We start from the raw sequence: 15,162 nt of genomic DNA on the forward strand, positions 1-15,162 counted from the left end.
TCTCTTTAGTTGTCTCTACAACCCCTTAATCCCTAAACGCAGTGTAGAAAGGAATGTACAGACCACAGGAGAAAACCATTTTTATTGCTTCCACCGGGAGCCTAAAACCCCACGGCGCCCTCGGAATGCAGAGTTCTCAAGCCGATCGCTGATACCCCGGATCCACACGCAGAAAACTACAATTCCCAGAAGGCTTTGGGCCCCGGGGCTGGTGGGGTGAACCTCTAAAAGGGGTGGGATCTAAGAGAAGGTCGTTGGCCGGTTCCATCGTCCAGAGCGGCAGGGGTCGCTTGGGCGGAGTTGGGAGGAAACGCGCCTCCATATTGGCTGGGAATAAAAAGGGCGGTATTTAGCGCTCGGTTGGTCGGGTGGCGGGGATCCAGGACGCCAGGGCCCGAGCTCAAATTTCCCGGGCCCGGAGCGCGGGGCCTGCTGGGAAGGCGCCGGTTCGGTTGTGTATCGGGCGGGCCCCGGCGGCCGCGGGGGGCTTCGCCATGCAGAGCACAGACCTGGGCAACAAGGAGAGCGGCAAGTTGTGGCACCGCAAGCCCTCCCCGGCCGCTCGGGACGGGTAAAGGCGATGGGCTGCGGAGGGGCCTGGAGGCCGCGAGGGGCGGGTCCGCGTCCTTGGAGAGGCGTTGGAGGAGCTGTTGGGGATGGTCTTCGGAAGGGGTGTATGGCGCCGGGTAGAAGGGCGGGTTCTGCCTCAGACCCTGCCCCAGATCCCTGGCCTGGGTGATCTGTTGAAAGGCTGGTAGCTTGAGTCTCGCTGTGCCCCGGAAGCCGAGGTCTCATCAGAGATCTCTTCCCGGTCCTGGGGGCGGGGGTCTGGACAAGATTAGCGTGGGGCAGGAGGCAGGTGGTTGGTGATGTGGGCGAGACTTTGTGCCAGGACTCTGCCTAATTACCATAATGGCCCTGTAGTATTCCCGGTGCGCAGTAGATGCTCAGTAAATATTTGTTAACTATTGCAGCTGGAAAAGAACTCACGAGGAATGATGCAGGGGAAGGGGAACAGTGCACTTCGACCCCTTCCAAGTGCCCCAAGTTACCCATCTTGTATCATTGTATGTATTCAGACAGGCATGCATCCATCAGCTATTTGTTGAGCACCAACTCTCTCCCAAGCTTGGAAGCTCTGGGGGACGGCATGGGAACAAAACAAACTTCCGGTTTTCTGGAGCTTACACGTTAGTGTGTGTGGCAGGGATGACAGGGTTACAAACTACCAGTGCAAGGTGGCCTCCTAGTACGGCCAGCCCTGCTGCTGGGTTTTTGTTTGTTTTTTAATAGACTTTCATTTTCTTCGGACAGTTTTAGGTTCACAGCCAAATTGAGAGGAAAGGACAGAGATTTCCCGTATACCCTCTGCACTCACACATGCATAGTCTCCCCCATTATCCATATCCCCCATCAGAGACGTATATATGTTGCAGTGGATGAACCTAGGTTGACACATCATTATCACCCAAAGGCCACAGTTTATGCTAGGATTCACTCCTGGTGTTGTATTTCTATGGGTTTGGGCAACTGTACAAGGACCTGTCTCTACCATTATAGAATCACAGAAAGTATTTTCACTGCCCTAAAAATCCTCTGCGCTGCCTGTTTTTCCCTCCCTCCTCAGCTTTTCTTTTCATTTTGGTCCCAGATACTTAAACTGTTTGAGTCTTAGCCACTCTGGTGTGACTTTAATGGAAACCTTTGCCCCAAGTGGTGCCATCTTGGTTCCAATGGTGGCACACAGATTGATCTTATTGCTTTTAATTTCCCAGAATTTCATAGCCTTTATTGCATCCCTTGGATTCATGTTTCTTGTTCTAGTAACTTTGCTGTCGACCCTTTGGTTGCTCCTCAACAAATCAACAGACTTTAAGTGCCAGCTATGTTTGCTCAAAGCCTGGTGCTGGACGTCCCACTGGCTGCTTGTTTGGTTTCCAATTGCTGTCAGCCTCCTAGCAATGCTGCTTTCCCATCAACTCTGAATAAAAATTGAATAAAAATTTTTGTTTAGAGTAGGGATTCTTCAGCAGGGATTTTCATTTCCAAACATGGAGTTTGTATAAATACTCCCCTTCTTCTGATATTTTTTAAATGGTCTGAAAGTTATTGCCAGCCCACAGTAATTCTATTTCTTACTGTTAAAAAAATATCTGGATATACATGCAAGATTCAAAAACAGAAAAGAAACAAGTTTTATGCAAATGTTATTTGCTGCTTCCATGAAAATGTAGCTTTCTTTTTGTTCATTAAAGCTCATTGTTATCGCATGGAGTCAGATGGACTTTAGTTGAAGTAAATGTCCATTTACTAACTCTGTGACCTTGGGCAGGTTAATCACTAAGACTTTAAGTGAAGCTAATAATGCCTACCAGACAGGGTTGTCTTAGCACGTTACAAAGACTTTAAAATAGTATCTCAAGCATCTTGGTGTTTGGTAAATATTTGATTTTTTAATTATGTTTAAGGACTGAGAACCTGTCGGGCAACCTATGAGCAATTGAAAGGCAGTTGTTCCAAAATAAATGCTTGAGTTATATGAAAATCCAAAAGGGCAGAATGTTGCTATTAATTATGATTATATCTAGGTGGTAGGGTTATAATCAGATTTATTTATTTATTAGTGTTTTTCTTTACCTTCCTTATTTTGAACAATGATCCTGTAATTTTGTGATTCCAACCCATAATAAAATGTTACAGAAAAAAGAGTGGAGGGAAAAGTCGTCGGCTCTGTCTGATTTTAATTGCTGGGGAACATTTTGATGTTATTACACATTTATTCTCCCCCTCTCCCCTTTGGGGATGTCAAAGGAAAACCAAATCTGGACAGTAGTTAAAGTGGTAAAAACAGATTTTATTCAGGAACTATGGCAATAGAAGAGAGGAGACCTCAGTATAGAAATGGTCTCAGCTCTGAATACAGCCTGGGCAAGTGAGAATGTACAGCCAAGGAGCAGGGTGGGAGTCAGTGGGTAGAAAATTACTAAGATGAAACATCCAGGATAATGGGTTTCTGCCTAAACCAGCCTCTAAGGAGATTCTTGATGAAGATAGGCCAGGGTGATCAGATTGATCAGTTATCAAGGATGATCAGGTTTTGAGGGTCAGGGGTTATTTTATTTTATTTTAAGAGAGAATGTAAGCAGGGAAGGGGCAGAGAGAGGGGGAGAGAGAATCCCAAGCCTGCTCTGCACTGTCAGCACAGAGCCCGATGAGCTCAAATCCATGAACCACAAGATTGTGACCTGGGCTGAAATCCAGTCAGACGCCCAACTACTGAACCACCCAAGCACCCCAAAGGGTCAGGGGTTCTAATTTTTTTTTTTTTTTTTTTTTTTTTTTTACATTTTATTTATTTTTGACAGAGAGTACGAGTAGGAGAGGGGCAGAGAGAGAGAGGGAGACACAGAATGTAAAGCAGGCTCCAGGCTCTGAGCTGTCAGCACAGAGCCCAACGCAGGGCTCGAACTCCACAAACCTTGAGATCATGACCTGAGCTGAAGTTGGTCGCTTAACTGACTAAGCCACCCAGGCGCGCCCAGGGGTTCTAATTAAATGGGCTGAGCAGGATTCTTGCTAGAATTAGATTTTACAAGGAAGCACACAGATGGAGGAGTGCCCCTGAGTGTCTCCCTCTCTCTCTGACCCTCCCCTGTTCATGTTCTGTCTCTCTCTGTCTCAAAAATAAACAAATATAGCTGAAAATAAAACTCATTTATGCTTAATTCACTTTGGAACACTTCACTTTATAGTACAGAAACAATCTCATTAAGATATCTTTAAGATACTGAAATTTTTCGGGGCGCCTGGGTGGCGCAGTCGGTTAAGCGTCTGACTTCAGCCAGGTCACGATCTCGCGGTCCGTGAGTTCGAGCCCCGCGTCAGGCTCTGGGCTGATGGCCCAGAGCCTGGAGCCTGCTTCCGATTCTGTGCCTCCCTCTCTCTCTGCCCCTCCCCCGTTCATGCTCTGTCTCAAAAATAAATAAATGTTAAAAAAAAAATTAAAAAAAAGAAATCACTGTCGGATTGCTTCTAGGAGAGCAGCGGGAGGAGAGGGAAGAGCGGGTAGGCAGGAAACTTCAAAGTCAGTGTAGTATATTATAAAACCCGTATTTTTCATAGTAACAAGTAATGCTTGACATAGAATTAAATGTCTGTTTGTTTTTGACAGAATTATAGTGAACATCATTCACAGCTCTTCTGATTACCTTCCCAAAGTCTTGCGATTTTTGAACGTGGCTTTTGATAGCTCAGGTGATTGCTTAATTGCCGGGGACCATCAAGGAAATATCTATGTTTTTGACTTGTATGGAAACAGGTGAGCAGATACTTTTGATATATACTTTATTTAACAAGTTATTCACTGCCAGTTTTAGTACCTGCTATTAATTATTCATTCAGCAAGATTCATTAAGTTCTGACTGTATTTCAGGTAACTTGTAAAACACTGTCACAAGTGCTGACAGGAGAAAGTGGGAAGGCATGGGAAATATGTTTAGATTTTTTTTTAGAGAATTAAAGTTCCGGTTGGAACAGTATCTCTAGTAGCATGTCTTTCCTTAAGTTTAAACATTTACTGTTGCTAACTTATCAACATCTGGTACTTTATCGGGCAATTTAGAAAGAACTTTACTTTGTACGTTATTGTCACAGTTTACACATGTAGCAGTTTTAAAGAATTGTTCCTCACTCTTCTGCCTCCTCTTCCTTTGCTGAACAATTTAGTACAGAAGCAGTTAGGTGCGATTGATCGAGGGAGTCATCCCTGCAAGGGGGGTAGGTGGGAGGGAGACCTGTCTGCCTGGCCGAGTCAGAAGGTACCTGCATGGGGGATGGGGCAATCACGGGCAAGGCAGAGGGCTTTGACGGAGTGAGTGAATATGTTGAGGGTAACGGGGCCAGGCTTCTAACAATCCGGAAAGGGGAGTTACAAATATGGAAAAGTAGAAAACTAGAATGAACGCCGTGGCACTGGATTGACATTGGATGTATCTGTCTGTACTGCTGGTTTTGAATATATAGACATAGAAATAAATAGAAATGTATATGAGAGAGTGAAGGAATTTTCTTTTTTTGAGGGGAGGGATGTGTGTGAGGGAGGGGCATAGAGAGGAGAGAGAGAATCCCAAGCAGGCTCCATGCTGTCAGCACAGAACCCGACCTGGGACTTGAGCTCACAAACTGTGAGATTGTGACCAGAGATGAAAGCAAGAATTGGACGCTTAACTGACTGAGCCACCCAGGCGCCCCTGAATTATTATTATTTCTTCAATGTGTTTTTTGAGAGATGGGAGGGGGGCCTATAGAGTGAGCAAGAGAGAGAATTCATGCTGAGCATGGAGCCAGATGAGGGGCTTGATCCCAGGACCATGAGATCATGACCTGAGCCAAAATCGAGAGTCAGATGCTTAACTGACTGAGCCACTCGGCACCCCAAGAGTGAATGGATTATAGCTCTTTCCTAGCTTTGCCTGCTTGTAGGACCTGGGAGCAACAGCACCCTGGTAGCAATGAATGTACCCAGTGCCCATTTGTTTTCTAAATATCACTTTCTGCTCAAAGTAATTGGATCCTTGCAGAAATGGCCAGTTTCAGGATGGAGGCAGGGAAAGTACAAGGTGAGCCTGGAACGTTATGTAGCCAGAAAGAAGGAATTATTTAAAGAAAACGTATCAAAAGGACATAAATGTCAGCTTAAAAGAGCTCCTTCTTTCCATATTGGAGACACTTTGAGTATCAAAATAAAAAATGATAGTAATGGGACATAACCCATTGAGTAAAATAGAAATCTATAAATTCATGCTGTAATCAATAAACTGTTTCATGAGAGGGGATATTCACATAGTCACAAAGCACCTCCCCACAAAATGCTTACTAATTATAGAGGAGAAAAAGATTAATTTTACACTGAAGAAGTCTAGCAAACACCACACTAGTATCAAATGATTAAAGTCAATGAGTGGAGGGACCAATCACTGATGGGGCACGGGGAAAACCACAGTCTCACTTCTGTGGTATTCCTGCCAAAGAAGTGTAACCTGCATCTAATCAGTGGAGTCAGACAAAGCTAAATTAAGGGAGTGTGTAACAAGATGGCCTATAATCTTCCCAAGGGTCAAGGTCATGAAAGTTGTAGAAAGACCAGAAGATTGTTCCAGTCTGGGAGAGACTAGAGACATGACAAGTAAAGGCGTGAATCTGGACTGATCCTTTTGCTGTTAAGGACATTACTGGGGACAACTGGCAAAATTGAATAGGGTCTGAGGATTGGGTGGTGGTAACATATAAATGTAATTTTCGTACACTTGTGATTATGTGGGAGAATTTCCTTGTTTGTAGGAAACGTGATCATGGTAACTTACTCTCAAATCGTTCAGGAAAGGAAGAGGTCTTATATAATTAATTTATCTGTGATTTATTAGGTAGAAATCTGTTAATCATTGTTTCTGCTCTTTACCAAAAAAGTAACAGTCACAATTCTCTCACCCTTTACTCTTGCCTAACCGACCTACCCTGCCAATTCTCAATCTTAAATCAATACAACTGTCTCTTCTTTGCTCCCACTGTTAAAGAAAACAAAAATAACCGTTGATTGATGCCGTTACAGAATAATGGACTTCAACGTTAATGATGCTTTCATTTCATTTGCTCATCAATAGTTATTACTTCTCCCACTCTCCTCCAGCATTCCAAACCTTTGCCTGCTTCCTTGTCTCCTTGTGTTTGACCCCACTCTTACTTAACTACGTGGCCTCCTACTCATTAGAAAACAGACACTTTTAAGCTTCCTTTCCTCCTCCCCAGAGCAGCCTCAGATATATAACCATCCATATCTCTTTGTCAGTTTATTCATAAAAATAAGTGATCCTAACTTCTTCCAGTGCTAATCTTGATCTTCTATAGCCGCCCCTGAGACTTTGCACCATGAGTGTTCCTCTCTTTTATTTTGTTCACTGTCCCTTTTCTCTCCGTCTGTAAAGCAGAGAGGTTAAGTGGTAGAACTGAGACTTGAAATCGGGCTTGTCTGATTCTAACACCCACTACGTGGGGTTCCCTCAGAAATCTTACTTGCCTAATCTACTGGTCTCTTTTCAATTTTCATCATACTATGTACTTTTTTTTTTAAGACTTTATTTTTAAGTAATTTCTACACCCAGCATGGGGCTCAAACTCATGACCCTGAAATCAAGAGTCACCAGCCAGGCGCCCCTCTCATCTTACTAAATACTCATTTTCCCCTCCTCCCTGGAATTTTTTTCTTTTGCTTCAAGGTACAGCTCTTTCCTGATTTTTCTACTCGTCTGATCGTTTTTCCCCTTGTTTTGCTGACTCTTCTGCCAGTGCCTACCCCTTAATTGTGCTGCTCAGGCATCTGTCCTTGGGCTGCTCCCTTCCATGTTCCCCATATTCTCATTCATAATCTCATCAGCAGCAAGCCTAAGCTTTCAGCTGCTGTGCAAATACTGTTAACCCAGATCTGCTTCTACTACCTGCTGGATGTCTTCTATATTAGGCTGTCGCGTGCAGGAGCCACGAGCTGCATCGAGCCCTGGAGCCCTTGAAAGTTGGCTACTCCGGGGGCACTTGGGTGGCTCGGTCAGTTAAGCGTCCGGCTCTTGATTTAGGCTCAATTCACGATCTCACAGTTCGTGAGATCGAGCCCTGTGTCAGGCTCTGCGCGGACATCAGGGAGCCTGCTTGTAATTCTCTCTCCCCCTCTCTTTCTCTGCCCCTCACCCCTGCCTCTCTCTCAAAATAACTAAATAAACATTAAAAAGATAAAAGAAAATTGGCCAGTTCAAATTGAGATGTGTTGTTAGTATGAAAAAAATAACATAAAATATCTCAATAATTTTTATTGATTAAATGTTGAAATGATAATTATATATTAATTAAATAAAATATGTTATGAAGATTAACTTTACCTTTTTCCACCTTTTTCACTGTGGCTCCTAGAACATTCTAAGTTACACCTAAATGGCCTGTATTACATTTCTTGGACAGCACAGCTCCAAATGTTTTGCAAAGGCCTTAAACTCGACATATTTAAAACCAGGCCTATTTCCTACCCCCAGACTTGTCCCTCTTTTGCCCAATCTTGAAAACTTGATTTTTTTAGTAAATTAAACTCTAGCTATGTGCCAAGTACTCTGCTAAGCACTTAGCATATGTTATTTCATTCAATCAACATATTCTCTCACTTAATCATCACAACAAGCTTATGAGATCTCTTTTCTCACCCTCATTTTGCACGTGAGGAATTCCTGATTCCTCCCTCTTCACCTCATGTTTGCTGCATCACCAAGCCTCTCTCCCGCTTAACTCCTGATACTTGTCCTGTTTGTCCTTTCCATTTATACCCGTAACTCCGATTGAGATGCTCTGTAGTGGCTTCCTTCTTTTTTGTTTTTATTTTATTCTATTGTAAAGTTTATTTCTTTATTTGGAGAGAGAGAGAGAGTATGCAAGAGGGGCAGAGAGAGGGAGAGACAATCCCGAGCAGGCTGCACACTGTCAGTTGGGGCTTGAACTCACAAACTGTGAGATCACGGTCTGAAACCAAGAGTCCAACGTTCAACCGACTGAGCCACCCAGGCGCCTCCTTAGTAACTTTCTTCATGGTCTCTTCTTGTCCCTCTATCCATTTGCCATTGCTGCCAGAATCCTCTTCCTAAAAGACATGTCTCGTCATAATTCTGCTGTGCTTAAAACCTGGTAAGTAAAATCCAGATTCCTTTACATGCATACAGCACTCTTCATAATCTATTTTTGGCCTACCACAATGGGCATTCATTTTTCTGCATTTCATTTTCTTCATCTCTAAGGACTCCTCCAGCGTAAAATTTATGATTGTTGGAGGAATTTCTGATACTAATGCAGTAATCTCTTAATAGGTTTAATCTTGTTCAGCGAACGGCACAAGCTTGCACAGCTCTGGCCTTTAATCTCCGTAGGAAGTCTGAGTTCCTTGTGGCGTTAGCTGATTACTCTATTAAATGTTTCGATTCAGGTAAGAAATCCTCCTGTTTATCTTCTGAATATGAGTAGAATTTAGACTGAAGCACTGCAAGGAATTTGCCAATCTGTATCATCTGAGGGGGTAGTCCCCACAAGACAGCACTCACTTCAGACATTAGCAACAAGTTTGGGGGTCCCGGGACCACCCTCACGTCAGATCAGCTGGCTACAAATTCAGGGTTCCCCACAGCTACCTTCGGGTTTGATATTCACTAGAATGACTCAACAGAACTCAGGAACACACTCCACTTATGATAATAGTTTAATGCCGCGGAAGGATATAAATTAGAACCAGCCAAAGGTGGGCCACACAGGGTAGAAAGTGGGAGGCTCCCAAAGGAGAAGCTGCGGTTATCCCTAGGGACGTAGTCCCCTCCCAGCATCAATATGTGGCCCTCCACACTGAGTATTGCCAAACCAAACATATACCTGAGCTTTGATGTCCAGGACTTTTATTGAGGCTCCGTTACACAGATTTATGACCGATTGGGTTATTGCCCACCTGTTTGAACTCAAATTTCCAGCCTTCCTCCTCTCTCTGGAGGTTGGGCGGATATCACGTGGCTGAACGCCCTAACCTTCTAGTCACTCACATGATTGATCTTTCCCGCGTGGCCAGCCCAGTCTCTGACGTTCTTTCTTAGATAAGCCATCGGGTGTTGTCTGAGGGACCTGCCGTGAATAACAGAGACACCCTATCACTGGGGAAATTTAAGGGATTTATAGATTGTCTCCCAGGAACCTAGACAAAGGCCATACCTCTCTTTGAAGCCCCAACTCCTTACTATGTAGGAACAAGAATAATAACTTTCTTAATATAACCTATGTGTTTTATACTACATTGTGTATTTTTAGAACATTTAGAGTTCTGTAAACTGAACCTCTTATTAAGAGAAAAGATATCTCAACTGTATTGTTTTTTTCTTGATAGAAGGACACCTGGGTGGCTCGGTTGAGTGTCCAACTTGGGCTCAGGTCATGATCTTGCGGTTTGGGAGTTTGAGTTCCGGATCGGGCTCTTTACTGTCAGCACAGAGCCCTCTTTGTATCCTTTGTACTCCCTTATCTCTGCCCCTCCCCGACTCATGCTCTCTCTCTCAAAAATAAACATTAAAAAAGTAAATAAAGTAATTGATAGAATATTTTAAAAGATAGTAATAACAACAGTAATAACAGTGATAGTTAACACATAGTGTTTACTCTTTGCCAGGTACTGTTCTATGACTTTATATATGTTAATTTTAATCATCATAAAACCCACAGACATCGATATTGTTAACTCCATTTACAGATGAGGCAGCTGAGGCACAGAAGTAACTTAACCAAGGTCTCTCACGGCTTGTAAGCAGTGGAGCCAGATTCCTAACCTGGAAGCCTAGCTCCGGGGTCCCTGCTCTTAATCACTACTACACTCTCACCGTGCACGTGCGAAGACAAACCATTCGTCCTTCAGTGATGCCCAGACACAGTCTGCGTTTGTACAGCAGGGACTTCTCTTTCTAGTCTCTCTTCTCTGCATATGCGTCTTTTCCGTTCTCACAAACATATGATCCTATCTATACTGTCGTGTGCAGTCATTTCCTTTACTTCATTAAAAATATTCATACAGAATCTTAAAATCAGTACAGAATATTCTACTCTACAGATGTTTGCAGCACCATAATTATTAAACCTGTTACCTGTCAGTGGCCTTTAAAGTGTCTCCAATTTTTGGTGTTAAAAAAAACACTACTGTCACAGAAGTTCTAAAAAAACCAAATGTTTATACTCATCTGTGATTGCTTCCCTTGGATTCCACCCATTCTCTTCTTCTCTCTTAGTTCCATCTGTTTACAATCTGTTCTGTCTGTTGAACCCCCCACCCCTACCAATGAAGCCCCTTCTTTAAGATGTTTTCTCCGCCTCCCCAGCTACCTCCCTCTTCACTGCTAAATCTTGCTTCTTCACGGCACCCATTGGTAGATTCTGATTTTTGCTTTCCCCACTCCATGCTGTTGAGACTTCTCTAAGGCCATTAGTAACCTCTGATTGTTTAAATGTTTTATTTATTTTGAGAGAGGGGGAGAGTGTGTGCGTGCACAAGTGGGAAAGGGGCAGAAAAAGAGGAAGAGAAAGAATCCGAAGCAGGCTCCACACTCAGCAAAGAGCCTGACATAGGGCTCGATCCCACGACCCTGGGATCATGACCTGAGCCAAAACCAAGAGTTGGATGCTTACCTGACTGAGCCACCCAGGTGCCCCAGTAACCTCTGTTTGTTTAAGCTCTCTTTATACTTTTCACCCTACCCCTCAGTAGCATTTAACACTTTGCTTTACATTAAGACCTTAGTTTTCATACTCTTCTCTCTCTTGGTTTTCCTCCTACCATTCTGACTGCTTCTCAGTAGTCTTTCCTGTGTTCTTTCAGTGGTCCCTAGACTTAGGGAGTTTTTACCCAATTAAAAAGAAAGTAAAGGAACAACAACCCACATGGGTTGTCAACTTTTAATTTTACCGACATAGGAAAAAACGATAGAACTTCATTTCATAAAACGAGAGATTGTTTTTAACATAAAGAAACTTAGAAGGATAGAATGCTAGATTAAAAGGTAGTACTTTCAGGGGCGCCTGGGTGGCGCAGTCGGTTAAGCGTCCGACTTCAGCCAGGTCACGATCTCACGGTCCGTGAGTTCGAGCCCCGCGTCGGGCTCTGGGCTGATGGGTCGGAGCCTGGAGCCTGTTTCTGATTCTGTGTCTCCCTCTCTCTCTGCCCCTCCCCCGTTCATGCTCTGTCTCTGTCTGTCCCATAAATAAATAAAAAAGTTGAAAAAAAAATTTAAAAAAAAATAAAAAAAATAAAAGGTAGTACTTTCAGTTTAGCTTTATGAAAAACTCATGTCATTGTCCTTATTTTTCTCATTTCACTGAAGACCAATGAAAAATTGATCATTAACTAATGCCAGACTTCAGACCGGTGTTTGGAAACTACTACTCTCTCCCCAAGGGTTTCTCTGTTCCTCTGTTCCTCTGTTTTCAGTTTTGACCTACTTTGTGTCTTAATGCTTCCCAGATTTACATCTTGCTTTCTGATTATTCTCCTCAGTTTCATCTTTCTGAAAGAAAAAATTCTGTTCATAACAGTAAAACATGTTCACCACAGCAAACTGGAAACACAGGAAAATGTAAGAGAGAACATAAAAATCACTTATAATTCTATGACCCAGTGATAATTGTAATGAAGTTTTTGGTATTTTCTCTGCCGGGCTGTTTTCTGTGCTTCTCTCACATGCACACACGCACCTCAGGATCCATTTTAAAAATCAAATTCATGATCTCTTCTTCCCACACTGCTAAATCTGTTTCTCCTTATGTGTTTCTTAAATCAGCTAATAGTATCGCCATCTAGTTATATAACTAAACTAGCACCGTTGAAGTCTTAACTTGTCTTTTATTTCAATACATCTAGTTGATCACAAAGCCCTTTGAATTTCTCCTTCATAACTCTTGACTTTCTTCCTTTCTCCATTGCCACATTTGTATTTTAAACCTTCCTTATTGCCTCCTCAGATTATTATAGCAGCAGATAAATTAGTTGTCTAGTCTCTTCCTTCTTTCCACCGTATCTCTCATGTATCTTCAGAGTGCTCTCTCTGAAATACACAACAGATATGATACTCTTCTGTGTAAAACTATTACAAGAGAAAGCCCAAACTCCCTACCACCACATCTAAAGCTGTTCTTAAACTCTTTTTCATTTGGCCTCATCTCCTCACATGTCCATGACGTTTGCGTTACTAACCTGTTCCACTGTGCATTTTATCAACTGGCCAGCTTCCATTGTTGTAGGTGTTAACGAAGATGTCTCGTATAAATACCTAGCTATCAGTTGAATCAGTCCTTGGATGATACATAGTGTTTTCCCTGTATGACTCTTACTTTTTACCACAGTTACCAAGGAGCTAGTTAGCTGGATGAGAGGACACGAATCATCAGTATTTTCGATCTCTGTGCACGCATCAGGGAGATATGCCATCACTACTTCTTCTGATACGGCACAGCTGTGGGACTTGGACACCTTTCAGAGAAAAAGAAAGCTGAATATTCTACAGTCTGTGGGAATACAGAAGGTCAGTGAGTGCGGGGCACATCTTGGTCTGTTGTGCTTCTCTGACTCGTTTCTCGGTTAGCAGGATTTATAGATGACGTGAGAGTAACGATGTACTTTGTCCCACATAGCTGTGTTCTTACAACTCAGCAACAACTGAAGCAGAGTGGCCCATGCTATGAAAGATGTTGCTTGTGGCTACAATTTCTAACTTACTGGGTTTTTGTTTTTGAAAAAGTTCAAACACGGAGCAGATTTGTAAGAATTTCACAGTGAATACGTGTACGAACACCATGTAGATTCTACTGTTAACATGTTCCTATACTATCCTGTACTGTACTTTCGTTATTACGTTATTATGTTGTTATAACACCGTATTAAGGTTCTATCCATCTTTCTGTCCCACTGTTCATTCTTTTCTTGCTTTTCATTTTAAAGTGAGTTGCAGACATTAATGTATTTGCCTGTAAATACTTAAGACTGAATTTAATTGACTATGGCTCAGTATCTGTTGATGTGAAACTTACATACAATGAAATGCACAGATGTTTGTATTCATTTGTTAAGTTTTGTCAAATACATATACCTTTGTAACCTGTGCAATCCTATTATTACCATCATCCCAGAAAGTTCCCATATATCCCTTCCCGGGTAAGCACTATTCTAATGTTTTTTTTTACCGTAGATTAGTTTTGTCTGTTCTAAAATTTCAAATAAGGGGCGCCTGGATGACTCAGTTGAGCGTCCGACTCTTGATTTCTGCTCAGGTCATGACCCCCAGGGTTGTGGGATCAAGCCCTGCCATCAGTCTCCATGCTGAGCGTGGAGCCTGCTTGAGATTCTCTGTGTCTCCCTCTGTTCCTCTCCCCTGCTCATGCTCTCTCTCTCTCTCTCTCTAAAAAATAATAAAATAAAATTTCAAATAAATACAACCAGTCACTGTTGGTATGTATGAAGCTTTTCTTCTTCAGCATGATTTTGAGATTCACCCATGTTGTTGTATGTACCAGCAGTTCATTCCTGTTTATGTATTTACTTATTTATTTTTAGTGTATTTATTTATTTGGGGAGAGAGGGCAGAGCACATGCAGGGCAGGTGCAGAGAGAGGGAGAGAGAGAATTTCCAAGCAGGCTCTAAGCTGTCAGCTCAGAGTCCAATGTGAGGCTCAATCCCACGAACCGTGAGATCATGACTTGAGCTGAAATCAAGAGTTGGACGCTCAACTGACTGAGCCACCCAGGTGCCCCATTCCTTTTTATTGTTGATCAGTATTCCTTTCTATGCATAAATCACTTTTTAAAAGAATATCCAATTCTTTTGCTTTTATGGCTTAATTTTTTTCCCCCATTTGATTAGCTAAATACTATTTTCAAGATTGTCTGAGTCTCCTATGTGATTGCTTTAGGTTATATTATATGTACAATATTGCTTTTAATTTCTTGGTCATTAACATGAACAGCTAGCAGGGCATGTCAACCAGAAATTTATTTTGTAGTCTCCCTGGACATGTCAGAGTTCTTTAGATTGCCTTTAATAATTAAAAAAAGATAAAAGTTGGGGCGCCTGGGTGGCGCAGTCGGTTAAGCGTCCGACTTCAGCCAGGTCACGATCTCGTGGTCCGTGAGTTCGAGCCCCGCGTCAGGCTCTGGGCTGATGGCTCGGAGCCTGGAGCCTGTTTCCGATTCTGTGTCTCCCTCTCTCTCTGCCCCTCCCCCGTTCATGCTCTGTCTCTCTCTGTCCCAAAAATAAATAAAAAACGTTGAAAAAAAAATTTAAAAAAAATAAAAGATAAAAGTTGTAGCCAAATATCTTAGTAGGTCTTTTCTTGTTTAATTGCTTTAGTGCTTAACTTGAATTTTAAATTCTAAAGAAGAGTGCCTTGGAATCGAACCCACAATGGAAACAGTTATGAAACAATGACACAAAAACCATCTGTTCTTTTTACCATGAAATTAAAACTAGTAGATGCTGGATAGTTGCCAATTCTAACCTTGCATTGTCATTTAGATATTTTAGTTTAACAGATAGGACTCCAAAAGTTAGTGATAGGAGAATAAGA

General features: G+C 42.5%; 1 protein-coding gene and 1 long non-coding RNA gene across 8 annotated transcripts in view; one reads left to right on the forward strand and one right to left on the reverse strand.

Annotated features, from left to right (window-relative positions):
- Positions 1–15,162, forward strand: part of TBC1D31 (TBC1 domain family member 31) — a 96,930-nt gene that overhangs the window by 21,939 nt on the left and 59,829 nt on the right. For 5 of the 7 annotated variants that reach the window (XM_040494337.1, XM_040494339.1, XM_040494340.1 and 2 more), the window contains exons 2-4: positions 4,172–4,318; positions 8,895–9,010; positions 12,946–13,124. In XM_040494337.1, coding sequence (XP_040350271.1) covers positions 4,172–4,318; positions 8,895–9,010; positions 12,946–13,124 — 442 coding nt within the window. Of the gene's footprint in view, positions 1–349; positions 572–4,171; positions 4,319–8,894; positions 9,011–12,945; positions 13,125–15,162 lie in introns of those variants that run through there. The other 2 variants (XM_040494338.1, XM_040494343.1) reach the window with 2 other exon arrangements.
- LOC121042933 (uncharacterized) lies at positions 64–758 on the reverse strand. The gene is made up of 2 exons (XR_005796545.1): positions 510–758; positions 64–327 (listed from the first exon to the last, which is right to left on the reverse strand). It is a non-coding gene; the product is annotated as an uncharacterized LOC121042933 (long non-coding RNA).

Source organism: Herpailurus yagouaroundi, unplaced genomic scaffold (genome assembly GCF_014898765.1).
Source record: "Herpailurus yagouaroundi ecotype Mexico unplaced genomic scaffold, PumYag 186, whole genome shotgun sequence".
Classification (NCBI taxonomy): domain Eukaryota; kingdom Metazoa; phylum Chordata; class Mammalia; order Carnivora; family Felidae; genus Herpailurus; species Herpailurus yagouaroundi.